Source organism: Nycticebus coucang, chromosome 6 (assembly GCF_027406575.1).
Source record: "Nycticebus coucang isolate mNycCou1 chromosome 6, mNycCou1.pri, whole genome shotgun sequence".
Lineage (NCBI taxonomy): Eukaryota > Metazoa > Chordata > Mammalia > Primates > Lorisidae > Nycticebus > Nycticebus coucang.
In genome coordinates this window covers 44,821,539-44,833,906 of record NC_069785.1, presented here as the reverse complement: position 1 = coordinate 44,833,906, position 12,368 = coordinate 44,821,539, and the positions used below count along the sequence as shown (strand labels likewise).

The window sequence follows — 12,368 nt, the reverse complement described above, 5'->3', positions numbered from 1 at the left end:
GTTAAAAAATAAAAAATTACTTAGAGAACTGTCAAATTATTCTCAATAACTAATATATCATGTGATCCTGAACAAATATGTATCCGGCTGTACAAACTGTGACTCTAATATTTTAAAGAAAAGTAGTTTTTCTGGCACAGTGTGGTCACTGACTGCAGCCAGCTGGCTTTAGCCACATTAATCTGAACAAATATGTATCTGTTCTAGTGCTGGAAGAAAAACTAGTTATGTTGCACTTGTTGAAAGATGGTAGTATTCTGTATTTATGGGCATTGTAAGGGGCTTTCCAAGATAATTTCTACTATATGCTGCATTCTTCTTCCCTGTTGCTTGGCTAAAATTCTACAGAGATATACTGCACTTAAAAGACTTATTTATTTATTTGAGATGGAGTGTCACTCTGTTGCCTAGGCTAGAGTACTGTGGCATGACCCTAGCTCATAATAACCTCATACTCTAGGGTTCAAGTGATCCTCCTGCCTCAGCCTCCCGAGTAGCTGGGACTACAAGTGCCTACCACAACACTCAGCTAATTTTTCTATATTTAGTAGAGATGGGGTCTCCCTCTTGCTCAGGCTGTTCTCGAACTCCTGAGTTCAAGGGATCCTCCTGCCTCAGCCTCCCAGAGTACTAGGATTAGAGGTATAAGCCACTACACCCTGCCTAAAAGACCTTTTTAAGTTGGTGCTTTACTGCACACCATTTGTATGACTTTCAAAATCTCAGTTTTATAGTCTGTGCAGTGGTGAAAATACTGACTTCACAGTGTTGTTAAGATTTTGATAAGGCAATTCTGAGAATGATTTGTAAATTGTAAAACAGTGTATAAATTTAGGTGATTTTACATGCACCTCAGTGTCACTGCGTTTGTTTATAATTATTTTTCTTCCTTATTTTACTTTATTCAACATAACTTCTATATTAACAGAATATTTATTAATTTATTTTAGATTAATATGAGGGTACAGTCAATTAGGTTACAATGATTGTGTTTTGCAGTTAAGGTCCCTAGTATAGTTGTGCACTTCACCCAGGAGGTGTGCCTGTATCCTTCTTAACATTGTGCCCATTAGGTAAGAACACACCAATCCCCCTCCTCCTCCTACCTTCCTCCTCTTCCTCCCTTATTTCTTCCTCCCTTTCCCCAAATTGAATTAGACTGGGTTTTTCTCTTGTGGAGGTGTGTATTAGTTCATCTACTGGCTTCATATTAGTGTTGAATACATTGGATACTTGCTTTTCCATTCTTGTGATACTTTACTAAAGAGAATGTTTTCCAGCTCTATTCAGGTTATTACAAAAGATATAAAGTCTCCATTTTTATGGCTGAATAGTATTCCATGGTATACATATACCATAGTTTATTAATCCATTCATGGGTTGATGGGCACTTGGGTTGATTCTACATCTTGGCAATTGTAAATTTAGCTGCAATAAACAATCTAGTGCAGATGTCTTTATGGTAAGATGATTTTTTTCTTCTTAGTGAGTACATCCCTAGTAATGGGATTGCAGGATCAACAAAACTTCTTTTATTTTCTTTCTATAGCTTTGTCCAGTTAAGGCAATAAGAAAATGTTATTTACCTTTTTTATTGGCTTTGTTAGGAGGCATCAAGAAGCTTGGGTATTTTGTACTGCCAGGTACTTAACCTAGTGGGTTGGCTGAGTGCCTGAAAGGGAAGACATTAGTGCCTGAAAGCCAGCACTTATGGCTCAGTCATCAACCATGCTACCTCACAGCCCTTCAGATTCTGGGAAGCTGACCATGGGGGGGACTCCTGAGTTGCTCCACTATACTGATATACTGTCATGTGCCACATAATGACATTTTAGTCAGCAGTGGACTGCATACACAACAGTGGTCCAATAAGCTTATAGTATTATATTTTTATTCTACCTTTTCTATGTTGAGATATATTTAGATATGCAAATACTTACTCATTGTGTTACACAAGCCCATAACATTCAGGAACATGCTGTACAGTTTTATATCCTCAGAGCAATAAGCTATACCATCTAGTCTAGGTATACAGTAGGCTATACCACCTAGGTTTGTAAAAGTACACTCATGTTTGCATGATGGCAAAAGGGCACATTTTGTCTGAATGTATCTGCATCATTAAGTTACACCTGAGGGGATGATGAAAACAGGTAAAGAAAGCTCTGCAATTTCTTCAGGTTCCTGTCTTTTGCTGATTGAAGTCTACAGAGGATAGGTGCAATTTAATTATTTTTCTCTACCAATTTTGCTAATATCTCCAAGAAGAGCAGGTAAGTCAGACATGTCCATTACTTTTTCTCTATTGCATCTACATATCAATGAAGTGGGACAATTTCTTGTACAGTAAATAATCTGTCTTTGAGTCAACCAAGCCAACATAGCCATTCTGCTCTCCTCTTTAAGTGCTTTATTGATCCATTATTTTATCGTTTATTAACTGAGATTTCAAGAATCAGAATTCTCAGTGAATTTTTAATGTCACATTGCAAATATTTCTTGTTTTTGTAAAGGCTAGTCTTTTCTCTTGGAAAGGGGATACTGGGATTTGATACTGAGGTAAATATGATACAGGTATTGATTGCATTTTTGTGCTAAAAGTAAGAGGAGTGTTTTCCTAAGGCATCATGCCTAAATTAGATGACTGATTGCTATAAAGAATAAGGACATGAAGGTGTAGTGGCTCATACCTATAATCTCAACACTTTAGAAGGTTAAGGCAGGGCAGCTCCTGTGGCTCAAGGAGTAGGGTGCTGGCCCCATATACCAGAGGTGGTGGGTTCAAACCCAGCCCTGGCAAAAAAAAAAAAAGAGTTTTGGGCGGTGCCTGTGGCTCAGTCCGTAGGGCGCCGGCCCCATATACCGAGGGTGGCGGGTTCAAACCCGGCCCCGGCCAAAACTGCAACCAAAAAATAGCCGGGCGTTGTGGCGGGCGCCTGTAGTCCCAGCTACTTGGGAGGCTGAGGCAAGAGAATCACTTGGGCCCAGGAGTTGGAGGTTGCTGTGAGCTGGGTGAGGCCACGGCACTCTACTGAGGGCCATAAAGTGAGACTCTGTCTCTACAAAAAAAAAAAAAAAAAAGAAGGTTAAGGCAAGAGGAATGCTTGACGCCAGGATCACTTTGAGACCAGCCTGGACAATATAGTGAGACCCCCATCTCGAAAAAATGAAAAAAATTATCTGGGTGAGATGGCGGGCTCCTGTAGTCTCAGCTTCTCAGCAGGCTGAGGCGGGAGGATCACTTGAGCCTAGAAGTTTGAGGGTAAGTGAACTATGACTGTGCCACTGTACTCTAGCATAGGCAACAGAGTAAAATCCCACCTTTAAAAAGAAAAAAGAAAGAATGAATATTCTGGGTGGTAGGAGCTAGCACTAAGCATCTTTGTGGGCTACACATAGATGTATATTCAATTTATTTTAGATAATACATTTGTGTCATTTAACAAGAATGAGACCCCATCTCTACAAAAAGAGAAAAATTAGCTGAGTGTTGTGGCAGGTGCTTATAGTCCCAGCTACTTGGGAAGCTGAGGCAGGAGGATTGCTTGAACCCAGGAGTTTGAGGTCACTGTGAGCTAAACCAACACCGTGGCACTCTAGCCTGCGCAACAAAATGAGACTGTCTCAAAAACAAATAAACAAACCTCTCTGGCAGGTGAGTGCATTCCCTGGGAGTACACATCACTCTTGTTTAAGGACTTGGACTCTAAATTTAGAGAGTTTGTTTGAATTATCTAGAAGAATTTTCGGATTTCACCTTGTCCCCTTTCTAGTTTGTGAATTACTGTCTTAGTTACTCTCTGTTTTGCAGAGAAAATGTTTTATTCTCCAGTTGTATTGGAGTGTAAAAAGAATGAGAACCACTTAAGTTTACACCCACATGCACATACGCACACACTACTGTATTTATGGAAACTATATATGGAGTCCTACTATATTTATAAGAGACTAATTTATATTATTCTTAAACTTATTTGAATGAGTGACTGAATTGGCATTTTCTGGTTTTATTATTTATCTTAGCCAAAATGTGATGTGATGAATTCTGTTACCAAAAAATGTGAGTCCTTGACTTGTCCTGTTTCTACTATCCCAGTCTGATGAAAAGGTTTAGAGCCTTCCTGGTCCTGAATTAGAAAATTATTTTGCTGGATTAGAAATGTTTTTTTTCTTTAAAATATCTGCAGTACTCTGCCCAGTCTGATTGTTTGTTCCCACTAGGTTGCCTTTAAATGCCTGGATGCTTTTAGCTTTCTTCCTGTTTCTTTTGTTCTGTGTCCTCATATTTCTGCCTCCTGGTGCTGGTCTCTACTATTATCATCATAGTAACAAACGGTTTCTAATTTGAGGTCCAATGCCATAGAATACATTTTCTAATACATACAATACTGTGACAAATGTAAGAAGATAATTCCATGATAAAAGGATGTTTGACATAAAAACCATTTAGGATCATTCCTGTTGCAGCACGATATCAGCAGAGAATTTAGCAGAGGCAGTCTAAGTGCTCACACAGCAAGGCAATTGCTACCTCACTGATAGGGACTCTGACTTCTGGGAAGCATGAATCTCTTTGAGAACCTTTAAGAGCTGATGAGAACCTTGATTTCAGACTCAGGAGAGAGGGTCAAAGTCAGGCACTTTAATTCCCATATACTGGATCCCAATCCATTTTTCTTTCCTGCTTAGTGTTTTCTATAGCCCTTAGCCTTTGAGATTTTGAGGAAATCTAAGCTATAACATAGGCAACTTAGATCAACAAAAATAGGATCAGGAAGGGGAAGGACAATTGGCAGAAGACAGGAGGGATAAGGCAGGATCTTACCTAATGTACACATTGTGAGGGTATGTAACACACCTCCTGGGTATTTTACAAATGGAACTTTACCCTGGAAGTGAGAACAATGTTACCTAAAAATTTGTACCTTCATGTTAATTAGAAATAAATTAAAATAATAATAATAATAAAAAATTAAAATTAAAAAAGGACCAAAGTAAAATTTTTCAAATTTTATAACCACATCTTTTCTAATTCCTTTTTCTTTTTCTATAAACATTCTTTTTATACATAACATTATTTTTCTTTTTGGAACTTAAATGAAAGGTAGGGTCCTATGACCTTTTCAGTACATATTATTATAAATAAACATTTATTCTTGGAATATTTTTAGAGTATTACATATAAGACAGTGTGTTAGACCCTGAAGATACATTGATGAATAAAGTCAGACAATTACTGGGTTTTTGGAGCTGATAGTCTAGATTGAAAGAGAGAAAAATTAATGAAATAATTAGAAATAACTATACAGTATTGACAATGGATAACAGTTCTTCCTTGATGAAATGGTATCTTCACTTGCAGACTAGAACACTGTATTTTGCTTTTCCTTCTTCACCAGTCACTCCTTTTTTATTTCCTTTGCTGAGTCCTTCTCTTCCTTCCATCTAATGTTGCAAGTATTCTAGGCCTTAGCCCTTGGATCTTTTTGCTCTTTACTCTCCTGTGATGATACCAGCTGGTCCTAGGCTTTAAGTTATACCTGTTGATACTGTGAGCTGATGGCACCCAAATTTGTATCTGTATTTCTTATTCCTCTCTAAAATAAATTCCAATATTTTAATCCTCAAACTCACTACTTTTCATCTCACTGCATTTACCCAGTGATTCACTCTTATAGCTTTCATCTAATGTATCAACAAGGATTTTTGGCTACACCACTAGATTATGTCCAAATCCTACCACTCTTAACCACATGTACTGTAATCATCCTGGTTCAGCTGACACTTATCTCAGTTTATGGCATCTATTGGCACTTAATAGTTGGAATAATCTTTCTGAAGCCTAAAATATACCTGCACAAAATCCTCCAATGAAGAAGTGCTGATTTCAGATCTAGGGAAGGAAATGTACAAGATGAATCTCAGAGGATAGGATACTAAAAGAACAACAGAAATAATGAGGGGGAGGATGATGCCATAATCAAAAAATTGAAAATAATGCTACTGACAAAGCAGTAAAGGTCTTTATGAGATCCTTCTGAAGTCCACATCAAAATTTAGGAACTTAAAGGTAAAAAAATGAAATTATACAGTATAGAAATCACAATAAGAGGGCAAATTGCTTTTTGATAATTTGTGCATGGAAACACACACATTTTTTTTTTTTTTTGTAGAGACAGAATCTCACTTTATCGCCCCTCGGTAGAGTGCCATGCATCACACAGCTCACAGCAACCTCCAACTCCTGGGCTGAAGCGATTCTCTTGCCTCAGCCTCTCGAGTAGCTGGGACTACAGGTGCCCACCACAACGCCCAGCTATTTTTTGGTTTGCAGTTCGTCTGGGGCTGGGTTTGAACCTGCCACCCTCGGTATATGGGGCCAGCGCCCTACCCGCTGAGCCACAGGCGCCGCCTGGAAACACACACAAATTTTAAGAATTTTTTTTTTTTTTTGCAGTTTCTGGCCGAGGCTGGGTTTGAACCCGCCACCTCTGGTATATGGGGCCGGCATCCTATTCCTTTGAGCCACAGGCGCCACCCTATTTTAAGCATTTTTAAAATCCACAAAAAGAAAAAATTGGAAGAAGGCACAATGAATTTCTATATGTTCTTTACCTATACATGCCATTTATTCTGACACCACAATCAACCTTGGTTGCTTTTTTAGATTTAACCATATTTAAATGTCTTTTGTGTGTGTGTGTGTTTTGACAAAATAGATGGTTCAACTGAATGCATACTTACACATACACGTCACACATCCTTTTGCTAAACCATTGAAAATAGGTTATACTTCATAGTATATCTTCTACAATGTAAACATTCTCCTACACAACTGAGAAATATCAACATTAACTCAATATCATCATTTACATATAGTTCTTATTCAGATTTCCCTCTTTAAACCATCATTTTTAAAATAAGATCATATTACAAAACTGTTTTATGAATCTGGAATGCTTTCTCTTGTGGAAGAAAGTAACTGTTTACTATTAGCTTACTCTAGTTTTTGTTTTTGTGATTTAGCTTCTTACATCCGTGTTTGACAACAGCATCAAGACCTTTGGAGTAACTGAGAGTGACCCTTTTGACTGGGAGAAGACTGGAACTGATGGCTCCCTAACAACCACCACCACTTCTACCACCCCACAGTTGCACACCCGCTTGACCCCTGCTGCAATTGGGTATGTCCTAAGCAGATCCTTTTGTGATATCTTTTGCTAGATGCATTGTGGTAGCTTGTGCCTATAATCCTAACACTCTGGGAGGCTAAAGCTGGTGGATTGCCTGAGCTCAGGAGTTCAAGATCAGCCTGAGGAATAGCAAGACCCCATCTCTACTAAAAGTAGAAAAACTAGCCAGGTGTGGTGGTACATGCCTGTAGACCCAGCTGTTTGGGAGGCTGAGGCAAGAGGATGGCTTGAGTCCAAGAATTTGAGGTTGCTGTTAGCTATGACACCATGGCACTCTACCCAGGCCCACAGTGAGACTCTATCTCAAAAAAAAAAAAAAGAAAGAAAAGAAATTTATTTTATCCACTTCCCTCATGACCAAATGTAAGACTTAGGGAAAAGCCTATGTTTCCTTGAATTAATAGTCTTATGTATGCCTTTAGAATTATTTGTTTAGGGCATATTAATAGATTATACTACAAAAGGGGAACTTAGAGCTTACGTGGATTCTTGGTGTCTAATTTACGGTAAATTTTCTTCAAAATAAGAAGCATATCAGTTACATTTTCAAAAAATATTTGAGACCCTGAAAAGAACACACCGCAATTATGTATAACTATACTGTGCTTAAGTTTAGTGGGAACAAAACATGTAGCATGTTTCTCTTAAGAAAGTGATTCAATTATCATAGTGTATTAGGAGCAGGTTATGGTGATCTCCTTGTTTTTAGATTTTTATTTTTAATGCTTTTCTTTTTTTTATTTTGTTTTGTTTTTTGATCAAACAAAATGATTTGTCTTTTTTTCCTGATCTTTTTTTTTTTTTTTTTTTTGAGACAGAGTCTCATTATGTTGCCCTTGGTAGAGTGCCGTGGGATCTCAGCTCACAGCAACATCAAACTCCTGGGCTTAGGTGATTCTCTTGCCTCAGCCTCTCAGGGAGATGGGACTACAGGTGCCCACCACAATGCCCGGCTATTTTTTTGTTGCAGTTGTTTAGCTGGCCTGGGCCGGGTTCGAGCCTGCCACCCTTGGTGTATGTTGCTGGCACCATAACCACTGTGCTACAGGCACTGAGCCCATTTTTTTTTTTTTTTTAAACCTGCTCTGGTTGTTTTAAACTAGTTAAAAAGAAGTGAATAGAGAAAAATCATCACACAATCTAAGTTAATTGGAATTAAAAAAATTTTTTTTTGTCATTGGATTTTTTTTTGAGACTTGGGTCTCACTATATTACCCAGGCTGTAACACAGTGGCTATTCACAGATGCAGTCATAGTGCACTGCAGCCTCAAACTCCTAGGCTCAAGCCACCTCCTGCCTCAGCCTCTGAGTTCCTGGGACTCTAGGCATGCACCATTGCATCTGCCTCTGATGGTTTTTATATTGAAAGATGGGATCAATAGGACTTGTTGACTTAGAAAATTTTGGAGGGACTCACATAATTACAGTTGATACCACAATGATCTTATCTAAAGGGTCCTTCCTAAATGTAAGACTCTTGACTAGCTGCAGAAACGCAACAGATTTTTTTTTTTAATAACTATTTCTAGGAACCATCTAGACCTACTAAATCAGAATGTTTAGGGATGGAATACAGAAGTCCACACACTTCAAGTGTTAATGCTTATCAGTTGGGACTTGCTGCCCTACTTCAGCTACCCCATTTTACAAATGAAGGAGTAATCCTAACACTGAAGTAAATCATCCAATTTAGATAAATGTTAGTGGTAGAGCTGGAGCCAGTCCAACAATTTTGGTTTCTGTTAGTGCTTTTGTCTTTCCTTTCAATTGTTGTTAGTGTAGATAACTCTCTAACTTACAAAAATTTAGGTGATAGGACCTCAAGGTAGCTGAAGACAGTGAAGGTAGTTTAAGTTCCTATCTTTCAATATTTCCTCCATAACAAAAAGGAAAACCGAAATTACACAAAAACCACACCCTCAAGCGTAACTTGAAGACAAGATGACCAAACTACAAGATAATTTTAAGTAAAAAGAGAGATAACAGATACCAAAGCCTAGTACAGTACCTCTCATGCTCTTGCCTCACCTAACCCTGTCAAAGGCTTTTAAAGACAGTCCAAGAAAAACTGTGGGGAAGAAGGTAATTAGCAATAAGACTTACGGTTGATCTAAAAATCAAGGCCAGAAAGACTAAACCCATCCTAAAAAGGTATCTGGATAGATTAGATGATGGACTTAAAAGAAGTAAAAATATGCATGATTCAAATAAAAGCAAAGAGGGAGGCTGGGCACGGTGGCTCACGCCTATAATCCTAGCACTCTGGGAGGTGGAGGCAGGTGCTTGAGCCTCAGGATTTCCAGACCAGCCTGAGCAAGAGCGAGACCCAGTCTCTAAAAAAGTAGGCAGCCCCTGGGCAGCTCCCGTAGCTCAGTGGGTAGGGCACTGGCCACATACACTGAGGCTGGTGGATTCGAACTTGGCTTGGGCCAGCTAAAACAACAATGACAACTGCAACAACAACAACAAAAAATAGCTAGGCATTGTGGCGGGCACCTGTAGCCACAGCTACTTGGGAGACTGAGACAAGAGAATCACTTAAGCCCAAGAGTTTGAGGTTGCTGTGGGCTATGCCACGGCACTCTACCCAGGGCAACAGCTTGAGACTCTGTCTCAAAAAAAAAAAAAAAAATAGCCACGCCTTGTGGCGGGTGCCTAGGTTCCAGCTACTTGGGAGGTTGAGGCATGAGGATCACCTGAGCCCAAGACTTTGAGGTTGCTGTGAGCTGTGATGCCATGGCCTCTACTCAGGGTGACAAAGTAAGACTCTCTCAAAAACAAAAAATAAAGGAGGAGAAATGCCCTTTGTCAGTTGAGTGGTAAAGAAAAAAGAAATCTGTCAGTTGGGGTCTAGCCAGGAGAGAGAAACTCACAATAATTTGAGTAGGGAAAAATACAAACAATTACTTAAAAAATTTTTTTTATTGATCCATAATAATTATGTGTACTTATGGGGTACAGGTGATATATTGATACATGTATATAATGTGTAATGATCAAATCAGGGTAATTAGACTATCCATCACCTCACATGTTTATCCTTTCTTTGTGTTGGGGACATTTCAAATCTTCTTTTCTAGCTACTTCAAAATGCACAATATTGTGTATTGTTAATTATAGTAAATAACAGAGAATTGTAGTAACATAGAATTGAGTGGTAAGAAGTAAAGAGAAATGTAAAGAATGCAGTACAAATATAAGGTACAACTATTACTCCTAGAGCTGAGATTAAGCATCTAAGGAAGAGTTATTCCACCACTGCCCAAGGGCTGAGGTTTGAAAAAATTTGAATTGATTGAACTCAGAAAAGAAATGGAAGGAAAAGACAAAATTATCTCATATTTGAAGACTATATTACAAGGTATACAAAGCCAAACAGATTAAAATGAAATTTTAATAAAGGTGGTTTGAATAAAAACAAGGAAAAACCACAGGAGAATGAAAATGAAATAAATAATTTAAAAGGATTAAAGAGAAAATGCCAAAGTAAGGCAGAGAGAGAAGGATTAACATTCGTGTTGTTGGAGTCCCTGAAGAAGAAAAAATAAGACTAAATAAAACTGAGTAACCCAATAATAAAAGGTTAAATAAGAAAATAGAGGATTAAGAGCATTTAAAGGGTCACACTTTATGGGGGCAAGACATGATTGCAAGAGGGACTTTACCTAACAATTGCAAAAAAAAGCATTTAAAGGGATATAGGTCCAAAAATAACTATTAAAACAAAAATGCAAACTTTGAAATGAAATTATTTACATTTATTATTACAATTTACATTTATTATTATTTACATTTACATTTATTATTATTTACAATTATTGAAGTACAAAGGATACCCATTTGTAGAAAAAGAAATATAGCAAACATATTAAAATGTACATAATTTTAAAAAACTATGATAAAGCTTTTCCCTTCTTTTTTTTTTTTTTTTATTGTTGGGGATTCATTGAGGGTACAATAAGCCAGGTTACACTGATTGCAATTGTTAGGTAAAGTCCCTCTTGCAATCATGTTTTGCCCCCATAAAGTGTGACACACACCAAGGCCCCACCCCCCTCCCTCCGTCCCTCTTTCTGCTCCCCCCCATAACCTTGTCATTAATTGTCCTCATATCAAAATTTGAGTACATAGGATTCATGCTTCTCCATTCTTGTGATGCTTTACTAAGAATAATGTCTTCCACTTCCATCCAGGTTAATACGAAGGATGTAAAGTCTCCATTTTTTTTAATGGCTGAATAGTATTCCATGGTATACATATACCACAGCTTGTTAATCCATTCCTGGGTTGGTGGGTATTTAGGCTGTTTCCAAGTGTCCTTATGATAAAAGGATTTTTTTCCTTCTGGGTAGATGCCCAGTAATGGGATTGCAGGATCAAATGGGAGGTCTAGCTTGAGTGCTTTGAGGTTTCTCCATACTTCCTTCCAAAAAGGTTGTACTAGTTTGCAGTCCCACCAGCAGTGTAAAAGTGTTCCCTTCTCTCCACATCCACGCCAGCATCTGCAGTTTTGAGATTTTGTGATGTGGGCCATTCTCACTGGGGTTAGATGATATCTCAGGGTTGTTTTGATTTGCATTTCTCTAATATATAGAGATGATGAACATTTTTCATGTGTTTGTTAGCCATTCGTCTGTCATCTTTAGAGAAGGTTCTATTCATGTCTCTTGCCCATTGATATAAGGGATTGTTGGCTTTTTTCATGTGGATTAATTTGAGTTCTCTATAGATCCTAGTTATCAAGCTTTTGTCTGACTGAAAACATGCAAATATCCTTTCCCATTGTGTAGGTTGTCTCTTTGCTTTGGTTATTGTCTCCTTAGCTGTACAGAAGCTTTTCAGTTTAATGAAGTCCCATTTGTTTATTTTTGTTGTTGTTGCAATTGCCATGGCAGTCTTCTTCATGAAGTCTTTCCCCAGGCCAATATCTTCCAGTGTTTTTCCTATGCTTTCTTGGAGGATTTTTATTGTTTCATGCCTTAAATTTAAGTCCTTTATCCATCTTGAATCAATTTTTGTGAGTGGGGAAAGGTGTGGGTCCAGTTTCAGTCTTTTACATGTAGACATCCAGTTCTCCCAACACCATTTATTGAATAGGGAGTCTTTCCCCCAAGGTATTTTCTTGTTTGGTTTATCGAAGATTAGGTGGTTATAAGATGTTAGTTTCATTTCTT

The 12,368-nt window shown here is 38.1% G+C and overlaps 1 protein-coding gene across 3 annotated transcripts in view; it reads left to right on the top strand.

Annotated features, from left to right (window-relative positions):
• The window catches only part of TTBK2 (tau tubulin kinase 2), a 143,254-nt gene that overhangs the window by 82,303 nt on the left and 48,583 nt on the right, over positions 1–12,368 (top strand). For all 3 annotated transcript variants that reach the window (XM_053593657.1, XM_053593656.1, XM_053593658.1), the window contains one exon: positions 7,027–7,184. In XM_053593657.1, coding sequence (XP_053449632.1) covers positions 7,027–7,184 — 158 coding nt within the window. The remainder of the gene's footprint in view (positions 1–7,026; positions 7,185–12,368) is intronic.